General features: G+C 40.8%; 1 protein-coding gene across 13 annotated transcripts in view; it reads right to left on the bottom strand.

The window, feature by feature from the left end:
• The window catches only part of ADAT1 (adenosine deaminase tRNA specific 1), a 33,607-nt gene extending 8,528 nt beyond the window's left edge, over positions 1-25,079 (bottom strand). For 2 of the 13 annotated variants that reach the window (XR_007506645.1, XM_049804790.1), the window contains exons 1-8: positions 24,347-24,975; positions 23,486-23,554; positions 21,703-21,757; positions 20,802-20,932; positions 18,675-19,290; positions 13,481-13,626; positions 11,001-11,100; positions 8,229-8,315 (exon numbers count right to left, since the gene is read on the bottom strand). Coding sequence is in view for 11 of the 13 variants with exons in the window: in XM_049804790.1 (XP_049660747.1) it covers positions 8,229-8,315; positions 11,001-11,100; positions 13,481-13,626; positions 18,675-19,290; positions 20,802-20,932; positions 21,703-21,757; positions 23,486-23,554; positions 24,347-24,659 (1,517 nt within the window). In the remaining 2 variants the exon portion in view is untranslated. Of the gene's footprint in view, positions 1-3,964; positions 4,925-8,228; positions 8,316-10,305; positions 10,465-11,000; positions 11,101-13,480; positions 13,627-15,462; positions 15,794-18,674; positions 19,291-20,801; positions 20,933-21,702; positions 21,758-22,218; positions 22,320-23,485; positions 23,555-24,346; positions 24,978-25,001 lie in introns of those variants that run through there. The other 11 variants (XM_049804789.1, XM_049804794.1, XM_049804792.1 and 8 more) reach the window with 10 other exon arrangements.
• Positions 25,080-25,101: the final 22 nt, after the last annotated feature.

Genomic DNA, 25,101 nt, shown 5'->3' with positions numbered 1-25,101 from the left:
TCCAAGAACATGATGATGCCCTATGAGCTCTTTCATGCTGCTAAGTGAAATTCTCTTGTGCTTCTAGGGAGACTTGGAGAGGCCTAAGCCCTAAAGCTAGTGTATCTAGACATTGTCAGCAGTCTTCCAAAAGGAAGCAAAACTCCTCCTCTACCATGCTTCATACCCACTATCCAGCAATAGAAGTGTCAGTGTTTGTCAATAGGTTACAGAAAACTTCCCTGATAGCAAAAAATGTTGACACAAAGCAGAAAAGGAGGCTAGAGACAGGCACTTTGATTTGGGTGGAAGTAGCCTTGTTTTGCTAGAAGAATGGATACGATTGCTGGCTGGAAGGGAAGGGGACAAGGACGAACAGGACAGTTTTTCTTTTCCAACACAAAACAATGGGGAAGTGCAAGACAAAGGAGAAAATATTTTTTAATCTTCCCCCTGAAGCAAAAGAGACTCAGCTTTTTTGGTGCTGTGTTCCCCTTCCTGCTGCTCCCCACAATCCCAGCAGAACCATTGGTCACTCTGCTGAGTGCATTATACCATTGATTTTCAAAATAGGGAAATTCAGGTCAAGAGTATCTGAACACAAGTGCCTCCAAGACAATTTCATCGATACTTTTTCCCTTTCCTTGCATTCCTTTCCCAGCCTCTTTCATCTCCTTTTGCCAAACAGTCAGCCACATGTGGCATGTAATGTTTATACATTCAACCCAATATGAAGGGAAGATCATAGGCAACATGACCTTCATCAAGAAAGAGGAAGAGCCAAACTACTATCGGAACCCTAATCTAAAACCACTGCTCTAAAGGCAATATTGGTCACCACCACGCACCCCCCAAAAAACCCCAACAACCCCAAAAAAAATTAACAGCAGACCACCAGAAGCTGTATTTCAGGCATTCAGCATTCTGCTATAAATGTATTTCTAGAACACTGTGACATGCATAGCAAGCCTTGAGATATTATCTATCCTGCAGACCTTAGGTTCAGAAAGTGCAAGAGTGAACAAGCTGTGTATGCCATTGCTGAAAGTGGGAGATGTATACTCTTTTATAAACCTGCCTGCACTCTTGTCACAGTTAATCCATTTTGCTTTCTTTACGTTTTTTGCATTAATCAAACTCTGTGAAACTAATCTCCAAGCTACTCTGGAAAGTTCAATGGAAGAGCCCATTGCAACTCCCCTCCACTTGGCCAGTGGAACAGTCACAGAACGCTATTATCAATGGTGGATCATGGTTTAGGAGCATCACTGAGCAGGCAAAAGACCAGCAACTACCTGCATAAGCAGCATTCAGGAAACAACAAAGGTCCAAGAAGGGCCAAGGTCAACCTACCACAACCAGGTCCAAATCCCTAGTGCAGGCAAGCTGTTCCTCTCCCAGGTACTCCAGCTTGTACCTCAGACATGGTACAAACCACTTGCATCTTCTCCTCCACCTCTCTGGGGAGCAATATGCATGCTTACACTCAAGGATAATGACTGAATCATTCTTTAGAAAGAAACTCTCTTATGCTAGCACGCTTCTTGCACTTAAAGTACATCTGTGTTGTGGTTTAACCCCAGCCAGCAACTAAGCACCACGCAGCCACTCACTCACCACCCCCCCCCCCCCCCGTCCAGTGGGATGGGGGAGAAAATCAGGAAAAAAGAAGTAAAACTCCTGTGTTGAGATAAGAACGGTTTAATAGAACAGAAAAGAAGAAACTAATAATGATAATGATAACACTAATAAAATGACAACAGTAGTAATAAAAGGACTGGAATGTACAAATGATGCACAGTGCAATTGCTCACCACCCGCCGACCGACACCCAGCCAGTCCCCGAGTGGCGATTCCCTGCCCCCACTTCCCAGTTCCTATATTAGATGGGATGTCCCATGGTATGGAATACACCGTTGGCCAGTTTGGGTCAGGTGCCCTGGTTGTGTCCTGTGCCAACTTCTTGTGCCCTGGCTGGGCATGAGAAGCTGAAAAATCCTTGACTTTAGATTAAACACTACTGAGCAACAACTGAAAACATCAGTGTTATCAACATTCTTCGCATACTGAACTAAAAACATAGCACTGTACCAGCTACTAGGAAGACAGTTAACTCTGTCCCAGCTGAAACCAGGACAATCTGACATATTTGTTTAAGACTTCAACCCTGCCCTTCTTCACTACAAATGCATCTAATGACTTATATTTGTCCTTTATCATAGAGTAGCTAATTATCAGATGCTGGTTACATTTTCAAATCACAACTACTTGTACCTATGAGGGCACATTTAGGATGGTCAAAGATCAAAAAAGAATTACACAACAGAGATTTTTCGACTGACCCAATCCTGTTAAAGGTCAAGCAGCTGTTTTCCTTGCATTTGCTGTGGATGCATATATATAGATATACATCCAGATAAAGATAGATTGATATATTCCATCTGCCACTATGCCAAGAACGAGACTCCAATGCCTAGCTGTTCTTCATTTCTCCCTTGCTAAATCTTGCTCTTTTTCCTGCATCTGCTGGCAAATCAATGGCTCTTCAACTCATATCCGGCAGTCTGATTCAATTTAACTAAAACACATATGGGATTTTTCTAACCTAGATTATTCCAACAGACCTTTGCTTGGAAACTGTTACAGTAGACAGTTAACGGAAAACATAGCTAGCACAAAAGCAGGATAGACAGTAAGGAGCAGCTCAGTATTTTCACCCCACTGTAGCAGCTATAAAAGCACACGTGACTGCAGCCTCTTGGGGTCTCATTCTCCAAGCAGACAATATCACACCAGGATTTAACAGTGGATGCAAGAGAAAGCCGCATATTAAACAACTTTCTCAAAGAGCTGCCAAAATCAAAGATTTATTTAATTCATGCTCAACTTCTGCATTAAGCTTCTAAGAAATTTCCAACATATATACAGGAAAAATGTTTTCAAATTTGAAGTACATTACATCTGCCTAAAAACCTCACATGATTTGACTGTATCTCAGCTTTGGTTGGACCATTAAGGCTCTGAGCATTAGTAATGAAAAACTTGTGATTTTTTTGGCACAAGTGAACACTAGTCTGCTGCCCCAGGCAAAGTCCAGTACAATCATACGATCTCCAGCCTATCCAGGTTTGCCTGACTACATTCCTTTTACGTTTCCCTTTACTATTTCAATCTTGCCCCTACACTACTGTGTAAGAGAGAGACAGAGTGATTCCAATGGCTGTGCGTCAGAGACATGAGAGGTGATGCACAGATTTCATTCTGAAAGGTATCACACTCTGGGGAAAAAGCTTTACACAAATCACCATTGTGCTTTTAAACGTTCATGTGCTCAGGCATGTGCAAAGCTGAGCAGAAATGGGATAAGGCAGCCTGCAAAGAAAAGCAATACGTTGCTGCGATACTTTCTTCTTGGCAACAAACCCTACCTTTAACCCCATATTCAGTTTCAAACATTTGCATTCAACCCATAATGTACTTTTGAGATTACAGACATATTGCACAAGAAAAATGTTGACGTAAGCACAAGGCATCAACCAAAACATTCCTCTTACACAAAAATTAATGAATCGCATCTAAGAGAGAAAAAGCTCACAGATCTTCAATATATAAAAATCTGTTGTGAATCCCTAACAATAGGGGGCCAGAAAACTATACTTGGCCTGATGCTATTAGTATCTTCTTCAACGCTTCAGATAAAACGCAGTCATTACAGGCAAACTTTGTAATTGACACCAATTGTTAAAAAGATACAGAACAAAGTCACAGAGTGAGCTAACTCAGTGAGTTCCACTAAAATACAAGTTTTAACAGTAATGTAAGGTTTTGCAGCATTTGGAAGACTGTTACTGCATTGCTCTGTCTAGCTCAGGAGACCAGATCTTCAAAACATTATTGAAAAATTGGAAAAATGAGCTCTGTGGCTTTTTCCAATGCCATCTGAAACATGAAAAAAATTAATCACAGAGAGGAAAAGATGTAGAAGCTCAATAAAGTAATTACAAAAAAAAAGATCAAGTCTTGAGATAATTATCACAGGTATTTTCATGGGGCAGAAAATACTACTTAATAAAAGGCTCTTGAATCCAGCAAAGACCTAACAAACACCTGTGATGTGCAGTATAGAAAAGATTTTCTTAGATCAGAGGACCTAACTGTCCCACAGGCCTCTATGGAGTGGTAGGACCATCACAGGAATTGTTTAATGTGCAAACTTTAAAAAGAAAATTCAAAAGTGACTAGAAGATTGCAACAAAATTCTTGCTAAATGTGGCGGTTGTGGTTTTGTTTTTTTTTTTAATTGGTGAACAGCAGTAACAGTGAAACTGCACCTCTCCCATTACACTTACTTTCACTAGGCTGATACTTCCTTACAATCATCCTCACTCACTCCAGCAGCAAGTATTTAGCAGTCATCTGGCAGAATCCTTTTGTTTTTCACAAATGAACACTGGCAAAAAGCATTAAACATGAAGCCCAAGTGAAGGTTCTATATTCAGTCTAGATATTTAAATCTTAAAGCTATCTGAAAGTCCTTGCACTCCTCTGCACAGCAGCCCACTTCCTCCAGTTAGGTGTCACTGGAACTGAAATCATCCATACTGCAGACTGAATGGGAAGAAGGAAGAAAGCACAATCTTAATTGTGATGGCTCCTGACTACAATTTGAAAAAAAGAGGATCGGTCATCCATTTAACAAGCCCAGCAAGAAACTTGGGGCAGGTTTATGTTACAAAGTCTCCCTTAGATTCAGACAAAGGGTGGCACAGCCAGCCACACCTTGCACAAACAGCAATACCCGGTGACTCTGTACAGTGGATGCCACTGTATGACAAAAGAAGGCTTTCACTTCTTCAGGTGATGAACAAGGCATGTTTTTTTCTACCAGCAGGGTAAAAAAACAACAATGCAAAAACCCTCCTTTGCCATACTGCCACCAAGTGACCTGTAAACAACAAGAATACTGCAGAGGTTTTTACATAACAATTCAGATTAGCAATGGCACAACACTGCCCAATAGTGTGTCATCATGCCTTTGACAGTAAGCATGGAAAACATGAAGAATTAAAAAAAAAAAAAGATGGATTTATGTACTGGTAATTTCAAAACATTAACACAGAATTGCATGTGAGAGGGAGTCAACAGAAGAGAATGAAGTATGGCAGGTGGAGGTAACAGGTTATAAAGAAACAAATAACATTTTAGATAGTCTAGCTAGGGAGATGAGTGAGAATTTAAGTAAGGCACAGAAGAGAGAGATCATAGAAATTATCAGGAAGGAAGAAAGAAAGTGGGACAGCACAATACAGCACTATCTGGCTCTTGGTGAAGAAGTAGCTAATGCCAGCCAAACACCACCTCCTTCTCACAGTCTCAGCTGAAAGCAAATCAACTAAATCCTGACAAAAACAAATGCTGAATGTTATGCTTAGCATCTTAGCTAAGCTACACCACTACAAATTCCTAAACTTGACTTTTAGGAGAGCCAGTGAAGTTCTGTCCCAGTAGGCTCTCTACCTGTTCCAATTTAACAGTGCCAGCACTGATCCACTGGAGAGAAGTGAAGAATGAAAGAGAAAGGAAGGCACAAAAAGCAGGAGAAGCAGCTTTAGACACAGAAAAGAAGAAACCAGAAGAACAGCAGAAGCCGTATGCTAGTTCCATGTAGCTTGAACTGCCCCAGTATCTTAGGTCTGACAGTGGACAACCATTGACGAAGGAACGGTTAAGTAAAGTATGATCCTTGTCCTAATATAGCCTACAACTACCAAGACAAGCTATTCAGCAAATCTGAAAGGACTATAGAATGAGATTCCCTTGATGGAGCAGAAAGGATGGGAGGCAAGACACCAAAAAGTGGACTAGAAGAGGCAGGGCAGTAACCCAGGGACGAAGTGGGAAAAGAAAACTGGGTGACAGCATAGCACTAGAGCCAATCATTGGTGGGAGGAGATAACAAGATACATCTGAAATGGGAAGAAAATGCAAAACTGGGTAACAGTTAAATACACAGAAGTTTAGAGGAAACAATTTGAGAGTGGGGGATTTCTTATCTGAAGTCCACTCAAATTCAGACTACACGGGGGAAAGGAAGAAAACACATCAGAATATTGTGTAGAAAGGGAAAGGGAAGAAGAAGGAAACAGCAATACAAAGACATTTTTTTATTTTGCTTTTTAAGTGAAGAGTAGGAAAAACAAAGACTTCAGAAGGAAAGCAACTGGACAAGCTTACTGGTGAGCTAGCACCTCTACTGTAAAAATAGAGTTTGTACAGCCTAAAAATGCCACATCTGCAAATCAGCTGGACTTTGTCAGGAGAAGCACACACAGAAAAATGGTAGAGGACAAAAAAGTCAAAGGAAATTACAAAGCCACTGGAGTCTAGAAAAGCCCTGAGGTGAAGTAACTTTATGTAAGCAGCACATGATCAGCACAATGAGTACCCAACAACGCACCAGCTCACGCTCTGAGGAAATTATGATGGCTATACAAGTGAGGACAATCTCCCACCCAAAAGAGGCTAATAATTTTATATTTAAAACTGAATTAAGGGGAAAGTGTACCTCTACTTATAGAATCAGTTGAAACCATTTCAGCAACAGCACAGCTCATGTTGACATCAGAACTTTAAAATAGTTACGAGACACTTCTACAGACACAGAAGGTAACTGCAATCTTTAATTCACAAAACTCAAAAGCAAGCAAGAGTTAGTAATTAAAGATCCAGGGTGCACTTGCTTTGGCTAAATTCATGTCATGTCTTGGTACCATGAAAGGCAGAAATGGCCTATCTCCCCTACTTCCAGCCACGCACATCTCCTACTTCCTTTGCATGCATTTTATTATCTGTTTTAGCTTTCCATGAGCCAATTCAGCTCATTAGTCGAATAGAAAACACAGAAGACAAGGAAATTGTTTCCTGCCACTTTAGCTAGTTGAACTGGCTCACTATACAGCTGGAGAAGTGCTGCTGATACAAGACAGAAAACAGGAATCTGCAGCCAGTAGCAGCAGAGACTGCTGCAGGACCACCCTCAGCAGCAGCTACAAGCAGTTAAATTAGCTCAAGAGCTGGTATAATTGCATCCCAGAGCTGGTGAAATCATACCTGGAAGTAAGTCTAAAATAAAATAAACCTTCCAAGGCAATGGATTTGGAACCTTCTACATCTCTCAATCTCTAGGTGGAAGTGAGAGATGAGTTTCTGTATATATGAAACTATGCCCTGCTCTATGGTAGCTATTCGCGCTGGAATACCATCAAATACGTAATGCACATAATGCACTGCCAGACCAGATGATTACCACAAGAAACTCCAGTCTGATAAACCAAACTTGTTTCTAATAATGTAAATGAAACCTCCAAGTATGGCTTCCTCAGACAAAAGCTTCTTCCTGTTCTTTCCAGAAAGTCTCCATCTATGTAACATGTGTTGCAGAAAGAGCCCTATACAATCTCTCACCTTACTATCTCTTACTCCATCATACACTTAGATGAAAAAAGATTTTAGCCTAAACTTTTACTCAAACTCTTCCTTCTTGTGAAACAAAGAAGTGGCATTTGATATAATTACTAAACACCAACCAGATTTCAATAACCCCACAACAATTTTGGGATGGGGAGTTTGAATGCCACCATGGGTACAATGCTGCACGCAGCTGACCTAACAGCTCACATTTTCAAAAAGATACTACTTCCTCCTCTCATCTCCTTCTTCACTCCTGCTTCCCCAGCTGTCCACTGCCACTTTCAGACAAGACCACTTTAACTCATTTAAAAAAAAAAAAAAAAAAAAACAAAAAAAAAACCAACCACCAAAATGTAGTTTCCTGCCAAGACAGCAAGTTGAAGAGGCTTACAGAGGTGTCCAACAGACACCAGATCTAGTGCAAGAGAAGGACAAGGCTCCACTGATCAGCAACAGAGTTTACCCTTTTGAAAAGTAGTAAGCCTTCAGAAGAGATCAGTTGCCCCAAATTCCTACCTTAACTCCAAACAAACCACCTGCAACTTCTGTCTGTCATTAACACATGAGATGTGATAGCTATTTCTCCAAGGAGGTGATTAAAAAGACCAAAAAGAGAGCATTCCTAATCCATCAAGCACTTGCCATATTTTTCAAGTATCAAATTTTAACAATGAACTTATCTAAAGTGAGATTCATGAGCAGATTCTGGTATCATCACAGTATTCTTCAGTTTCATTAAGATAAATTCACTCTTCTAAATGTAACTAAAATATTTTTACCGGAGAGTGTCTGGTAGATCCTCTTGTGAAATACTTGTCACCAGCTTTTGGAATGTATGGAAGAGTTCCACTTTACAGATCTTGGATCTGACAAAAAAAAAAAGTCAGAAATTCTGACGGAAAAAAGAAATCAGAAATACATTCCTCTTACAGCTGAAGGTAGTAGACCCCAGCTGAACATTTTTGATAAAAAACATTACGTCCACTTCTCAAAGAGTGTAAAAGGTTCACCACAACTTATTTTTCCCACCCCATCCAAGCTGCCCACCTGTTACAGTGTACTGCCTGCACACCACCTGCCTTTTCTCTTCGTTTTAAATGTTATATTGACAAAGAGCTGCATTGCCTCCATTGTCCCAGCCAGCACTCTCTGTCTGCAGAGAGAACATTTTAATATCCCCACATAGTTATCCATGTGAGACTGCACCGTCATCAGCTCACAACTACAGCGAAGTTGAGTCCCAGAACTGATCGAACAAGCACAGAAGGACTCCAAAGGCTTGTTCAAACTGGCAAAAGAACCAACAGAAATATCTGGAACAATGCTGTTCTTTTCACAATGGTGACAAGGACACATTCACATTCAGCAACAGCTGCAGGGCAGTTGAATATGAAGAGGCTCATAAAAAATATAAAGCAAGTCAAAGTTTGAAAGGTCTTTTGAAGATACCATATGCATCCCTATCAGCTTTAAGCCCTTCTCTCCCCGCAAAGAGAAGGCAACCAGAAGAGCTGTTTATGAAGCAGGGTTTGTTTTTGAAAGCCCCAGCTATCTTCTCTATTTAATTAAATTCTCTTCATACACTTGTCTTCACATTGACTGATTCAGTTCTCAAACATGTGCAAGCTAATTCTCCAGAAGCATTGGGAAACAAACAAAAAAACCAGAAAACAACAAACCAAACCACCAATAAAAAAAAAAACTTCCTATTTTGTTAGTATGTTCTGTAAGAACCCCAAAATTGGCATGCAAAGATGCTCTAAGATTTAATCTTCATGTTAATCTGTCAAAGGTTCATATTGTAGTTTTTGGTGTTCTAGTTGATTAAGCATTAACAAAAGCACATACCAGACCTTTACCTACAAATTCCTTTTAGTCAGTCAGCTTTGCCTTCCTTGATAGTGTTATCTAGCATATTGAGGACAGGGCGGGGAAAACCCAAACACCACCCCCCACCAAGCACTCTGAGATCCTTTGAGGGAAAAAAAACAGGGTAGAAATACAAGTCTTGTTTATTTCTAAACACCCCCACCCCCCACAATAAGGCTATAAATTCCTTTTTTTCATGATAATAGTTCCTTTTGTGACTGTTTATCACAAAAGCGTAAACAGTTTACTTATTCCTTGACACTGTTTTTAATCCTGATTTCCTAAGGAAACCAGCTTTCCAATCACACAGTCTTGTAGGTCCTCTCCAATCACTTTTGAGTGTTTTAGTGAATTTAGAGCACATGTGAAAAAGAGAGGAGTACCTCAACAATAATTAAGTTCCTACAGTTTTGTGCAAACTGGCAGCTAGCAGATGGCTTTAAAGTTTTTGAGTTGATACACAAAAGCTACATAACAAATTTAAGCCTACTGAGAAAATGGGGTTGGTTTGTTTGTTTGATCTTTCACACATCCTCTGGAATACATTACATACTACATATTGAAAACTAATATTCTACAGTGCAGATAAAGCCACACTAAGTCACCCAGGTCACCTGTGCTAGCAATACTCCAGACACGAATACTGGTCACAAACCACAAAGTTCCTGGTCCTCTTCTTTCCAGGGAAAATTTGGAAATACTAGGATATACCAGGATAAACTTCAGTCAAGTCAGGCTTAACTTCGAAAAGCTCAGAATGTGCAACTAGCAGGCAAGTGAATGAATTCTCCACAAGAATTGTCTAAGGTCTACTTATCATTTTATTCACTACTGTCAGGATTATTATCTTCTTTCTCCCAGAAAGCCTGGGGAAAATGAACAACACGACCATTGATAAATTGGTTGTATAAGCAGTCAACAACCAAAACATGACCCCAACCTTCAAGCTGAACATCTACAGACCAATGATAATTTTGGTCACCTCACCTGAACTCAGGGAAGGGTAGGGAGATGGAGAAATTTGTCTGCAGATATTTACAAGTAATTCCTCTCAACCACAAGAAAAATACATCACTGTTTCTTTAAACATTTATAGTTGACAGAAGATTATGATGTTTCTTAAAGAGCACAGTGTCAAGATGACAACTTGAAAGGTGACATGTTTTGTGTTAGGAATCTGTTGCAAGCATTCCATAGCATTTTCAAACTTTAAGGCAGAAAGCCACATTTCAAAGCAACACTTCTAACAATCATACATCCAGGTCAGCTGGCCTGAGTCTTAGAGAAAAAGAAAACTGCAAAAAGAGGACCTGCAACACACACATTTCCTTCACAGTCATCAACCCAAAAGATACAAAGCAAAAATTCTGCTAACTTCACCAATAAATAAGCCATCTTATAATAAAAATTGATCATAGTGCCCCACCACCATTATCTACAATGCTCTCTTTAACCAACAGCAACAAAGAAGAAATAGGATAAACTTCCTCATTCAATTTTTCTCATTCCAACTCCCCTCCTCTCCCTTACACAGTGACTCTCCCTTCTCCCGCGCTCCCTTTCCCCTTTTTCCCCACTCCCTAGATTTCTTTCTGCTCTGACAATGCACTACACTTCACATGAGCCAACATGTATGCTAACAAATAAGATAAATGCATCCAGATACCACAACGTTCTCACACCTGCTCTGATGGCTCCCAATCCTCTTCTTTGTTGTTCCCTGCCGGAAGCCATCTGAGGTGACATCCAGAGGTTGCTCAGGGACTGCGCTCCAACTGATAGCTGTAGAAGAAAGGATTATGAACAAGGGAGGTGCTCTCATCACAAAAGCAGAACTTAGCAGTTCCTTTCATTCTATGCATTCACATGATACCATGCTGCTTCCCAAAATAATTCAAACTAAAGAGGACCATGGCTCTCTAGGGTCAGGATTACAGTACCTAAAAGAACAGGTCAATTCTGTTTAATTAAAAAAAAAAATATATATATATGCATACACACCCACAACTTTCATCTTTATCAGGTCCTTCAAGAAGCCATGCCTCTAAATATTTGGCCTTCAGTTTTGTAATTCTCCCCTTTTTAGGGGGATTCTACTTTCTTTTATGCATCATGTCCAGACAAAGCATGAAGAAATTTCCAAGTCAGACTGCTTATTTTCATATCAGGCTGTGAAATACTCCCCCAAGTTACTTGCATCAGTCACTCTATGTTTTCCTTATTAATTTATTGTGTGCTATTATTTTATTGTATATTGTATACTCTGAATAGTTCTCTTTATGTTTGATAACTGACATACATCAAATATCTGTACACTTTATTTGAAAAATTTTATTAGCTAGTAGTCAAATAAAAACAATTTGTTGGAAGAGATAGCAAGTGGCAACAACCTTATCCTTTACCCCCATTCTGATAACCTTATTACCATCTTAGACTGTAAACTTCTTAATGCTTCAACTCTGCATACCATACCTTACAGATTTATAAATAACTAGCAAAGCATCATCAGCATGTTAACGGAAACAAAACTGATTGACATGCCCAATCTGTCCCTCCATCACCTAGCAACAGTTCCTTTAATTTCTACTGCCTTGAGACAATTTTTATTCCCTAAGTTCTCCGATTTCTCTGTGTTCCCAACAAGCAAAACAGCTGCACATGCCTCAACTCTAAAGACAAGTTTCACGGCCTCTCTCCTTCATGATACCATCTTGCCATTCAAGATGCTCAAAACCTACACATTATAAAGCATATTATGGAGACTGCTTACGTTAATCACACTCGTATTACGACTCATCTGTCTGCTGCAACTGAGATACTCTGCTAAGTGTAAATTGCACTTGCATTGTGATTTAGGTACAATGCTCTATCACTCTACTAAATTAAAATCCTGTGTAATGTCAAATAACATTAAATACATACAACTGGTATTAAACATTAAACTCTCCACATGTGGAATATCTAAAACCACCTGGTCAGTGGATATCAGATTCTGACAAGCAGATAAAAATTTACTTAAAAATGAAAACGTTTTATATTCTTTCATTTCTTCATAGTTATTGCCAACTTCAAAATATTAAATGGAACACATCTTTCTTTTTAAAAATACCAGCTGAACTGTTCCTATCAAACATATTTCAATACTCAGTGTAACAGTCCTGAATTTATTCTGATTTTCACCCCTTCAAGAAAAGAAAATCAACCAGGCATAATTCATACATGCAAAAAAGTGTCATAAAGCATCATTCACCTTTAATTAACAGAATGACTTGAGTAACTGTACAGAAAGAAAGGCATACACAGGAATTTAGTCACAGTTGCCTTCAGATCTTTTTTGCTAAGTGAATTGGCACCATTTTTCAATGATGGATTTTGTGTCCCACCTCACAGAATCAACATTTTTTTCCTTCCTGGCACCTGTAAATAAGTCCAATTTAATGAATGTGAATTTCATTAAGGAACCCTTTGCTTCCATTCTATTTTATCATCAGCTCTACTGTAACAGAATAACTTCCACTTCCAGTTAAGCCAGAAAAGTATACAACAGCAGAAGGTAGTCATGTCCAAGTTTAAATAAACTGCTTAACCATACACATACAGTGGCAGTTCCATTGGTTTTTTTCCCCCCAAATGAGACCATGTTGCTAAAACACAACGTGACTTGCATATTCATTCATCACCATGACAAAAAATGCAATGTCCAAAACCTCTATCAATTAAACCTTTACACTATACTGCTCTGTATTCTTTCTACGTTCACAGATTTCTGGAGCAATTGCAAGCATAACTCAGCATGGCGAGTCTTCTGCTCATTACCAAGAAGAATGCAAAACTAACTGAAAACAAGAAGTCTTTTGATATTTTTGTTTTCTTACTGCCCTCAGAACTTTTGCTGGTTATTTTCTGTCTTTGTTTAGATTATAAATTCTTAATGGCATCAACCAAGTGTTTATTCAGTCTGAAAACTCCCTACAGGGAAACTAGAGGTTGAGCTCAGTATTATTAACAATTAAGTTCTGGCCCGAAATTAATTACTTGCTATACGTCACACTTTGCCTCTAGCACAGGCAGTGAAAGATGTTCCATTTTAGGAAACCACCAAAACCACCTAATTTCTATTTGCACTTTTGCACAGGTATGCAACTAGCCCAAGTTAACTCACCGGCACTGCAAGGAACAAGTTTTGTTTTGCTGTTAGTTTGAACTTCCTGAATTGCCTGGCGGCTATGTTCAAATTGAAGATCCGATTGCAGCAGCTTAACCTCCTGAGGCAGAAAACCATCTGGTAAAAATGAGATGTGCTGACACCTAAAGTAAACATGGAAAAATGCAAGTCATTTTAAGTCTGGTCTTTCCAAAAAAGCCGATTTTGTGCAATTTCCCTTCATAATCTAAAATATGTTACTTTTACATTAAAACTGAATTGTACATGAATTATAGAAGGAGATTTGGAGGCATTTTTCCCTTCAAAAAACTGTTAGAAAAACAAAGCCACATACTTTATTAAGACCTTGTCCATCCTAGTAAAACCACAATGATTTTAACAAAGGTCTAGTTAAAAGCTAGTATAATCTATGAAGATAAAGTATGCAGGATAAAAACTGCAATATACTTCTGCAATCACAATGAAAAGTAATCATCATAAAGTATTTACATAGTCAACCATATTACATTAACAATTGTTTCATGAACCTAAAGGTTCATAATCAAAGACTAGAAAGTTACAAAATAAACTTACAGTTCCATGTATAATCTCATCTTTGTTACCTTGAATTAACATTACACGCTGAATGGGATTACGTTCATACGACAAGGAAAAGCGGCCTGAGTATAATTATCATAATATTTACAGAGAGCAGGAATGAATTAAGACCAAAGTTCATATTGTCAGATGTAATAGTCTGAAAAAGTGCCTTACTTTGCAACCAAAGACTAGAGAGGCTGGTCAAATTCTTGTCTCGTATTACAGAGTGAGGAAAGGATTGTCCAGTACACTCCACTGGATAGGTAGGTAGAGCTTCCCCTATTAATATATACTATGATCACTTTTATAACCATCCTAGAAGGATGCAAGGCTATGGAGAAAAGGAGTTACTAAACAAAGTCAAACCTTTCAGATTAAATTGTCAAGTTAACTGCTTCTTAAAGGGAGTGGTTCAGCTCCCCGATTTCTTTCTTGCTCTCCTTTCACTCCACTCTGCCCAGTACCATTTCCTCTCCTCTGATACTTGCAGATTCCTTTGTTGCACTGATTCAACCTCCCAAAAAAACATCCACTTCCTATCCTTTTGTTGCTGGGATAGTTTTCATCAACTCAAGGATCTGAGGAGGAAGAAAGCCAGTGCACAGCAGATGATTCTCCTCATTTAGCAGCAGTGCACTTCACCTGTCACATAAATTTCCCTGAGGCGACAAGTTGTGTTGTCAGAGCTCTACTACTCACAGCAGGGAGAAAAATGAAGTCTTGGATGTAATTCAAATCAAAGAAGCAGATAAATTTTTACCACCAGGGAAATGCACATAAGCTTTGCCATGCCAGTGTAAGGTAACTCTTAGTTGTTTTCCAGCTGACCAATACAAGCTTCACATGCTAGTCATCCTGAACCAGGTGGGAAGGGGCCTTCGGAGGCCACCTGGTCCAACCCCCCCTTGCTCAAGCAGGGCCACCTACAGCCAGCTGCCCAGGACCATATCTTCTGAGTATCTCCAAGGTGGGACATGCCACAACCTCTCTGGGCAACCTCTGCCAGTGCTCCGTCACCCACACAGTAAAAAAGTGTTTCCTGATGTTCAGAGGGAACGCCCTGTGTTTCCGTTTGTGCCCACTGCCTTTTGTCCTGTCACCGGGCACTGCTGAAAACAGCCTGGCTCCATTTTCTTTGCACCCTCCCCTCAGGTATTTATACACATTGGTAAGATCCCCCTCAGCCTTCTCTTCTCTAGGCTGAACAGTCCCAGCTCCCCCAGACTTTCCTCATATGAGAGATGCTCCAATCCCTTAGAAGATCTTTGACACACTTTGTTGGACTCTCTCCAGTACGTCCTTGTCTCTCTTATACCAAGGAGCCCAGAATTGGACACAGCACTCCAGGCTTGGACTCACCAGTGCCACTACAGGGGTAGGATCACCTCCCTGGACCTGCTGGCGATACTCGGCCTAATGCAGCCCAGGATGCCATTAGCTGCCTTTGCTGCCAGGGCACGCTGCTGGCTCCCATTCAACTTGGGGTCTAGCAGGACCTCCCAGTCCTTTTCTGCAAAGCTGCTTTCCAGCTCGGTAGCCCCCAGCATGTATCGGTGCATGGGGCTGTTCCTGCCCAGGTGCAGGACTTTGCACTTCCCCTTGTTGAACTTCGTGAGGTTCCTACCTTTCTCCAGCCTCTCAAGGTCCCTCTGGATGGCAGCACAATCCCTTGGCTGGCGTATCAGCTACTCCTCCCAGTTTTGAGTCATCAGGAAACTTCCTGGGGGCATACTGCGCACCATCATCAAGATCATTAATGATGATATTACACTGGACCTAGTATTGACCCCTGCGGTACACGGCTAGTTATACCTCTATCTACAGTTTGTCCAATGATCACCAACCACCCTCTGGACTCAGCCATTCAGCTAGTTTTCAATCCACCCCACTGCCTGTTCATCTAGCCCATACTTTTAACAGAATCTCTGTGAGAAGAGGCAGTGTCAAAAGCCTTACTGAAGTCTAGGTAGACAAAATCCACTGCTCTCCTCTCATCTACCAGGCCAGTCACTCCATCATAGAAGTTTTTCAAGTTGGTCAAGCATAACTTCCCCTTGGTGAATCCATGCTGACTACTACCAATGATTTTCTTGTCTTTCATGTGCCTGGAAACAGTTTCCAGGATTAGCTGTTCCAACTCCTTCCCAGGGATCGAGGTGAGGCTGACCAGCCTGTAGTCCCCTGGGTCCTCCTTCTTGCCCTTATGGAAGAATGGAGTGACGTTTGCTTTCCTCCAGTCTTCAGAACTTCTCCCAACTGCCACGACTGATCAAAGATTATTGGGAGTGGCCTTGCAACAACATCTGCCAGCTCCCTCAGCTCTCCTGGGTGCATCCCATCAGGGCCCAGGGACTTATGCATGTCTACTGCTCTTAATTACTCCCTGACCTGATCCTCTTCCACCAAGGGTATATTCTCCTTGCTTCAGACTTTCCCCTGGTCTCTAGGACCTGGGATTCCTGAAGGGTGGTCTTGCTAGTAAAGACTGAGGCAAAGAAAGCATTCAGTACCTCAGCCTTTTCCACATCCTGTGTAACCAGGTCCACCATCTCATGCAGCGTGAGCTCGCGTTTTCCCTAGCCTTTCTTTCATCACCTATATACTCAAAGAAGCCCTTCTGGTCTTTGACATCCCTTGCCAGGTACAATTCCAGTTGGGCTCTAGCTTTCCCAACCTCATCCTGGCAGACAGAGACATTGTCTCTATATTCCTCCTCAGTTACCTGCGCTTGCTTCCACCCTCCATATGCTTCCTTTTCATGTTTGAGTTCAGCCTGGAGCATCTTGTTCATCCATGCAGACCTGAAATTTTTCCCTAACTTCCTATTTGTCAGGATGGACCGCTCTTGAGCTTGGTGGAGGTGATCCTTGAATATCAACCAGTTTAAGGGCCCCTCTTGCCTCCAGAGCCTTATCCCATATGACTCTTCCAAGCAGATCTTTGAAGTGGCCAAAGTCTGCTGTCCTCAAGTCCACTGTTGTGAGCTTGCTTTTTACTTTCCTCTCTCCCCTCAGAATCCTGAACTCCACTATCTCATGGTCACTGCAACTAAGGCCTTCAACCTTCACCTCCGCAATGAGCTGCTCATTGCTGGCAAACATGAGGGCCAGCAGAGTACCTCTCCTCATTGGTTCCTCTATCTGCCATTTCAATCATTCATAAAGGTGGATCAGGTTCAAAAATTCCACTTCCTTTTATATTGCAGAGCAGGAGAATGAGAAACGAGTATGCCAGAGCCAGAGTTGCAGAGCCACAAACCTCGTCCTTTATAGAAGCTGAAGGCCCAGAGTCTCATGGTAGAATTCCTCAGAATGCATCAAGACTACAAAAGTTGAGCTTGCACTGCACATCCAAATCAGTGTGAATATAAGTGGTGGAATAAACCAATGAGAGATATTTGCTTGCATGCAAGTGGCAAGTGTCCCAGAAGCACAAAGTTTTGCTCTAAAAGCAAAAACCTGACAATTAACACTAATAGGAACAAGTATTGACATGAAATCATGACTTTCCAATCTGGTTGCCAAACAGCGCCCATCTGTCTAACCTACATGTACTCCATCACTCCGCAGCAATTTCTGCATTAGGTCTAGAACTCAGTTTCCATGGGCTGCACAGCACACATGAAGGCATATGATACAGTCAAAACTTTAGAATAGCAGTTTTCAAAAACCTCTACTGAGAATGGATTAACAATATAATTTTTAAAATTTTACATGGGAGGGACTTGCATGCATACGCAATAACCCACATATTAACCTCCTGGAAAATTTTAAGTTTGGATCCAAGCTTAGGAAGACAGCAAAAAGTAAACTGATTTTACTGGAGTTCCCTTCAAAACAAGTTTAAAATACTACATCTTTTACTTGCTGGAAAGTAAGTCTGAAAGCAGGGTCTAAAATCAGCGGAAGCTTCAGAAGAACTAAGAAGTTCATTTAAGGCTAAGTTATAAAAAGGTTTGTAAGGATAACCAGAAAGAAATCCTTTGCACAGTGCAGAAGTCTACCTATGCATTCATTTGGAGTCAATTCGGTCAGATTGCCTTTAGGATAAACGCATTTGGGGGCTTTTTAATTTGATGTTAGGAATGGTCCTGCAAGAAATAAAAGCTGCTTTTGCTCACCAACACAATTCTATAAAAGGGAACTTATAGATATTCAGAATGACTTTGTGAAGTGTGGATAACTGAATAAATTAAAACTTTTTTTGACCCTGTTTGAGGAAATAAAATCAGGAAGAGGGCAAGAAAAGTTCAACTTCACTATGCTAAAAAACTTCACTATGCTAAGTTTGTGTCCTTCTGGATGTTTTTTCTGCTGGAAGGCTTCTAGAAAAACTCAGGTGGGTAACAGCTTCTCACTGCTCCATGAAGTGACAACAAAGGGGATTCTGAATTTAATGGAAATTCTTTTGTAAATCTTCAAGTCTGATCCATCAGCAGGAGTCAGCTTTTCTCCATACTACACTGGGCTACTTTCTGAAAATGTGAATTCACAGAAATTCACATTTTCTGCAAATGACTTTGGTGCAAAGTCCTGGTATTTGTGTGACACATTGTCTTCCATAACTCACTGGCTCTGTACACACTATCTGATTTCCAAAGGAGAGCACTTACCTTTCAACAATTGCTCTCCGCATAGCTTCTTGGCTATATGGACACTTCCCCACTACAACGGCTGACAGATACACTGGATACTGCAGGAAATGCATCAGAAGAGCTCCTTGACACCCTAACACATTCCAGCGAGCCAGTTTATCACTGCAGGACATAGAGCATGTTCTGTCTCCACGACCTGGCTTCACTCGTAATAATCCCACACAGTGATACCCCAGCCCAGGTATTCGGGCATCACCCAGCTCTCCAGGTACGCATTTTGCTCCAGTTCTATAAACATCTACTACCTTCGGTGTCCCCAAGCCAGTCTCCTTATTAGCTGTTCGCATGTCTGCAGAACATTCACAGCTCTTTGGATTTGTGTCGTCTTCCTGTTTCACAGATACATGCTGAACAATCAGGTCTTCAGGGATTACAGAAAAATAACCATCATCGTCAGTTTTCATTCTCTTGATTATGTGATTACTTGCCATTTTCTCTGATTTCCTTTTATCTTCTGGACCCAAATGATCACGGTTACTTCTATGCTCTGCTTGCCCAGCTGCATCATCTCCAGTCACTGGCTTAGAAAGCTGGTTCTCTGGTTCACTAATTGGAATAATAGAAGCATCTCCACCTAGAACAAAAGAAATGACAATAAAATTGTCCAAAAATGCATCTCTCATGACTGGAACACATCACATCAGTAATATTACAAACGCTACAAGCTTTCACAGATTCGCACTCAGGAATATTTAACTACAAGAACACACTTTTCAAACAACATTGCCCTGTATGATGATGAATTGGCTGAAATTTGAGCCAATGTATGTTTAACTTCAAGTTTTGCATTCCACCCAAGAAATAATCAAAAAAGCAAAATTTAAAACAAAAATTATAAAGCAAGAGGTGTCAAAGGCATTTAACAGACTACAAGCAGTGCTGAAGATTCACAGGAAAACTAGTCCAATTTTACTAAACAATACAAATCTCAAAAGAATAACTAATGAATCAAATAAGGATGGAAATTTTATTCCACATCACTAAAACAAGCTCAAAACCAAAATTTTGAAGCTCAGTTCAAAGCAAACAAAGACTGACAGACATGAGAAAAAGACAGTCAGGAAATTATTCTTGCTATTTAATTTGAAGATGTAGATTCTATTCTCATATTGCACTAACAAAGAAAACCATCACAGCATATTCCAGCAAGGCCATCAAAATCATGAAAATGTGTGAGCAACTAATTCACTATGTGAAGTACTGATAAGGCATATTTTGAGAGTGCTTAGACTTCTTTGCTCTGGTAACAGACTGGCAGTTGACGAACACACTGGTTAGGAGCGTGGTAACATCAAGACATCTGATAAGCTGGTAGACCAAGAGGTCACATTCCTACATTTTGGCAATAGGGCCTCAACTTTTCGGTGCTGTTTTTTTAAAACACACAAAGAGCATTTTCCATGACAAAACAAAAAGTTGCATTCCATTCCATAAGAAGTTTTGGGTTGGGAGGGTGGTGGTGTTTTGTGGATGGGGCTTTTTTGGTTGTTTTTTGCAAGTTTGGTTTGTTGAGTTTTTGTGTTTGTTTTTTGGGGGTTTTGGTATTTGTTTTTTTTCCTGGTTTGGTTCTTTGTTTGGTTTGGGTTTCTGGTTTTGTTTGTTTGTGGTTTGGATTTGGGGGGGGGGGGGGGCGTTGCTTGTTGTCTTTTGTTTTGATGAGGTTTTTTGCTGGGTTTTTTTTTTTTTGAGTAACTGTGGTAAATGTCAATGTTCTTTATTAAAATTTGAATCCAAGGAGACAACGCTTAAAGCAAAGCAACCAGGAGATGTGACAGGACCTCTGACAAGTATGTTAGTTTCCAGAAAAGAAAATAGTAGCCATTATTGTTTAAAGAGAAAGTGAAGCATTCCACTATATAATGAGCTGTATATCAGATTTACTGAGTTCTCGTGAATCACATCCAATGAGATAAAATGCCAAATGTATCTGTGGAGGACCAATCAAGTATATCTTAGGGTACATACTGATAACATGAATTACTGCCTCACTCTCACTCCAGACCAAAGAGAGACCAAAGAAGGGCAACGGGCAGAAAAGATTCTAGAAGTGGAGGCCATGACATTGATTCACTTCAGCATACTCACATGGGGTATGACTGGAGAAGAAAACAAATATGGTATTTGGTTTGAGTTTCCATTTGCCAGTTTCAGTTCCTGGAATAAAGATACTGCATTGCTGATGTGAAGCTGCCAGCCACATCTGATGGAGGAGATACCTGTTAGGCAGAAAGTTTTCATGAAACATTTACTTCATTTTTGATGCATGGGAAAATGACAAAAATTAGATGCCCACTACTGCCTGTTCTTTCGTGATGAAGTCTATGAGGAGCTTCTACGGTTATGCTTCTACAGATAGATGGGATCCAATATACTCCATAACACAAACACATCATTGGAACCTTAATAACAGACCTCAAAAGGCTGGATTCAGTGGATTTAATCTCCTCAAATCACGTATCTAAAGTCCCCTCCTCCCACTCTGTATTTTTACCAGCACTGCAACTCATCTGATTCTGTGAGAGCCAGTTTAGTGGCATCAAACTGCAAGAAATATACTTGTTTCTGCAGCATTACTATTCTCCTGGCTCAGTTCCTTGAACCAGCTTACCCTATGTGAACAAGAGGGCTGGTATGTGGGAAACAGCAAAAAGGCTACCCTTGACAATCAGTCATCAGACCAGCATTGACATCACATGAAGTCAGGTAATACTTCTTTGTACAGAGGCTCTACCAGAATGAGGAAGAAACAAGCTTTTGTGAAAGGGCCTGAACACCACCTAGAAGTGTAAAAATTAGGTTAAACTCCTGCTAACAAAGAGGGGGAAAAAAGTGTTGCCTATACAGAAATAATACTGTCTCCTTCACTACATTCTCATCCCTGAAGCTGCAAAATCTGCCTATTTCAGCTACAGGTCAAAACCATTTGGATCACAAACAAATAACCTCAAGCGGCACTGAACAACAGCACGTGAACTTCATGCCTCACCTCTGGAAGCTCCTCTTGGCCACAATTTCAGCATGACTATCATTCAGAATGTCTCCTAAAGCAACAACCAAATGACAACAATAAACATCATTACTGAAAAGGAGACGAACAAAGCTAACAAAATTTGACAAATTACAGTTCTCCAGATTTGTTAGCATTTGAAGGTTTAATATTGGTATTAGGTTACTGCAAGATATTTAAACTTCCAATCATTGCAAAAGGAGGTCAATAGCCTTCATAATGAAGGATAAAAGTCTTCACTCCGCAGCAAGTCAGAGACTTGTTTAAATACCAAATTTTAACTCTTCTAATATTTGAAATCCTTTGAGTTGAATAAAGACTGGCTTCCTTCAAAACCTTCTTGATGTTTGTTCTTAATAGTAAATCTTGATATTCTCAGATTAAGCATAACATACAGAAAATTTCAAGTGTTTGTTAAGCTTTTGGTTGAAGTTTCTTGTTGCTCTATGTCCTATAATTTAAATTACTTTTCTTGTAAATAATTCTGATATTTACCAGATTTACACATCTCATCTTCAAACTTCCTGCAGTGTCTGCCTATTGCGGTATCTAAAGGAACAGGATCTGTAGATCAGTTTTTATTTCAGGAATAAAAGGCCAGGTGGTAAAAGTCCTCTTTAACAGTTCTAAAAGTTTAAAGTTCAAAAGTTTTCTAAAACATAACCATTAACATGACCTACCAACCAAGTTAATTTAAAAATAAATGAATGTCATCATAAGAGGAAAGTATTTTCTAAACTTAAGATCACTGAAGACAAACATCAGAGACAGGAACTAGCTTCACTTTTTTCTTAGTCAAATTTCTAGTTTGACTCTTTTAATACATAGATTGTAAGTAGTACAACAGTTTAATCCCAATTTTCCTAGATCCATCAGAAAAATGTCTGTCCTAGTACCCTTCTAAGATGGCTAAGTCACAAGAAACATCCACAAAAATCTAAGACACAGAATTTAGTTTCTTCTCTTTTACTCCACTAATTCATTTCAATATGAAGAACATTATACAGAATATGAAACAGCCTAAAACTCATGCATGCAAAACCATTTCTCCTATCTTGCTCTACTACTCCTCCTATGAAGTCTAAAGAGGGTAGAAATCCCTGTACCTACATATTCACACTTTTCCTCCTTAGTCACTTTTCAGCATTACTTACTACAGCTTCTCTCCTCTCCTAGGAGAGGAGACAGATACATTCTGAATAAACAAATGGACATGCAGAGCAAGGAAAGTCCTATAATAAATGGTAAGAAATAGTAGCTGTGCAAAGTCATAGATCTATCACATACATTTACTGTACAAACACTTAAAACCATCTAGCTGCAGAATATACAGTAAGGGAGAAAAAGCCTGTTAGCACTTTTTTGGCGTGACCCCTACCCTATATTCAGCAGTGGTATCTTCTGCATCAGACCACAACAAAACTAGACTGTAACAGGCAAAGCACAATTATTTTGCTTATGTTTTGTTTTGAGTTATGAAGTCTTTAGGTATGCAGACTCAGGGCCTAAACTACACATTTCCACATATAAAAAGTTTATTCACCTTTAAGGCAGCAAGTGCAGCAAACACAGCAAACTTTCAGGGCAGGCATTCTGGCTGCCTAAGCCCCCCTCTTCTTGATGAGGTAAGGTCTGCCTTATACTTCTGGCTTCAATCTAGAAGTCTGAACTCAATGCCTTGGACATTTTCACTGACTCTATGACACCAGCAAGAAAGAAGGTAGCATAGGTAGTCTGTTCTTGGATTTTACACCATACTTACCAGTTTTTCTCATTTTGTTTTGGCCAATACATTTTGTTCCAGTTCCCATAGCAACAACTTCCTTTGTTACTGAAAGAAGAAACAACATTAACTGAACAAACTATTGCCAGAAGCATTGCTCTCATACAGTCGTTCTGGTAAGACAACACAGAGAACATTGTGTAGAAGGGAAGGTACACGGAGGCAGGCCATGCAACATTCCCAAACAGAAACAGTATCAGCTGGAAAACTGAACACAGTAGGCAGAAGCACTAGTGCTAGGAAAAGTCTATGATCCCATAGCGGGAGTGCTAACGCAGGCTTGATACGCTAGGCAACACACAGCGGATGCTGGCATACAATTCCTCAAACACCTAAAAAAGAAGCATGGCATGCAATCCGCATGGCAACATGGAAGCGCCAGTAAGGGAAAAGAAGATGATGGTGAACTAATGCAAACACGCAATGCAATAACGCAGGCTGCTAAAGGAGAGTGAACTGAGACCCTTCTAGGATTCTCTCAAAGAGTTGTCAAACACACTTTTGCAAGGGTTTACATTAGGAATTCAGGTCCTGCCTAGACTTTTGCCACTTATTGAACAGCCAAATACAAATGCAGCTTTCATCTTTTTAGTTACAGTCTGGGAAGAAGAGCATTTCACTATAACTGTCTCTTTCCAGACAGAAGCTGTAAAAGCTTTTACAATCACAAGAGGAAAGAACTTGGGTGGAGACAGAAATGGGTCAGGAAGGGGTGTGTGTTTTTTTAAATGTATCTTGGGGAAAAAAAGGGGGAGGGGGGGGCAGGGGGAGGCATCAAGGACTAGCACCTTCTCTCCCCCTTCCCCAATTCCCACCCCAATTCTCACAACTCATTCTTACCCTGCAGATTCCCTGGACTAGCAAGACCCTCTCTTTGGGTGGAAGACTCCACTTTGACAACAGCTGCCAGTGAAGTCCATTCCCTGTTTGGATCCGGTTTCCCCTGCTTAGGGAGTCTGGTCCTATAATGCAGGTAACATAGCTCAGCAATTTCATCAGCTGACCACATGGCTCCCGATGCAAGTGCAGGTTCTAAACAGAATTGGATTCCATCACAACACTGATTAACGGCCCCCACCTCTTCAAACCCTACCACCTTGTTCTGCGTGTCACCTTCCTGCACCAGATTCCAATATCCAAGGCCTAATGACATCACCCCTTTCAGGATTATTTATAAGAAATAAACAAAACGAAAACCTTTTTTTCAAAATAGCTAGGAATAAAAAAATAAAAATGCTAGAACCCTTATAGTCCAGCAGCAGCTGAGAACTGCTGGCTTCCCAAGGCTCCCGCTACGCAGCAGTCAACAGCGTCCATCACACCACCGACTCTCTGCAGTCCCCTGCAGCACCCCACTCCTTCCGAGGCCGCCGGGCCTCCACCCTGCCCCCGCCGCCGGGGAGCGTGGCGCTCCGCCGCCGGGGCAGCCAGCGCCCCGAGCGAGCGGGTGTAGCCCTCAAGCGCACTTCACGCCGCCTCCGGCGCAGGCCCCTACCCTGCGGGTTAACGATGTCGCCACTCCCGCCCGGGCCGAGCGGCGGCTGCGAAAGCCCCTGGGCCGCGCCGGGCCGGCCGGCCCAGCGACACCCACACCG

The sequence above is a fragment of the Accipiter gentilis genome, chromosome 7 (genome assembly GCF_929443795.1).
Source record: "Accipiter gentilis chromosome 7, bAccGen1.1, whole genome shotgun sequence".
NCBI classification, from domain to species: Eukaryota; Metazoa; Chordata; class Aves; order Accipitriformes; family Accipitridae; genus Astur; species Astur gentilis.
Note: the sequence above shows the minus strand (reverse complement) of the source record. Positions and strands in the feature narration are given on the sequence as shown.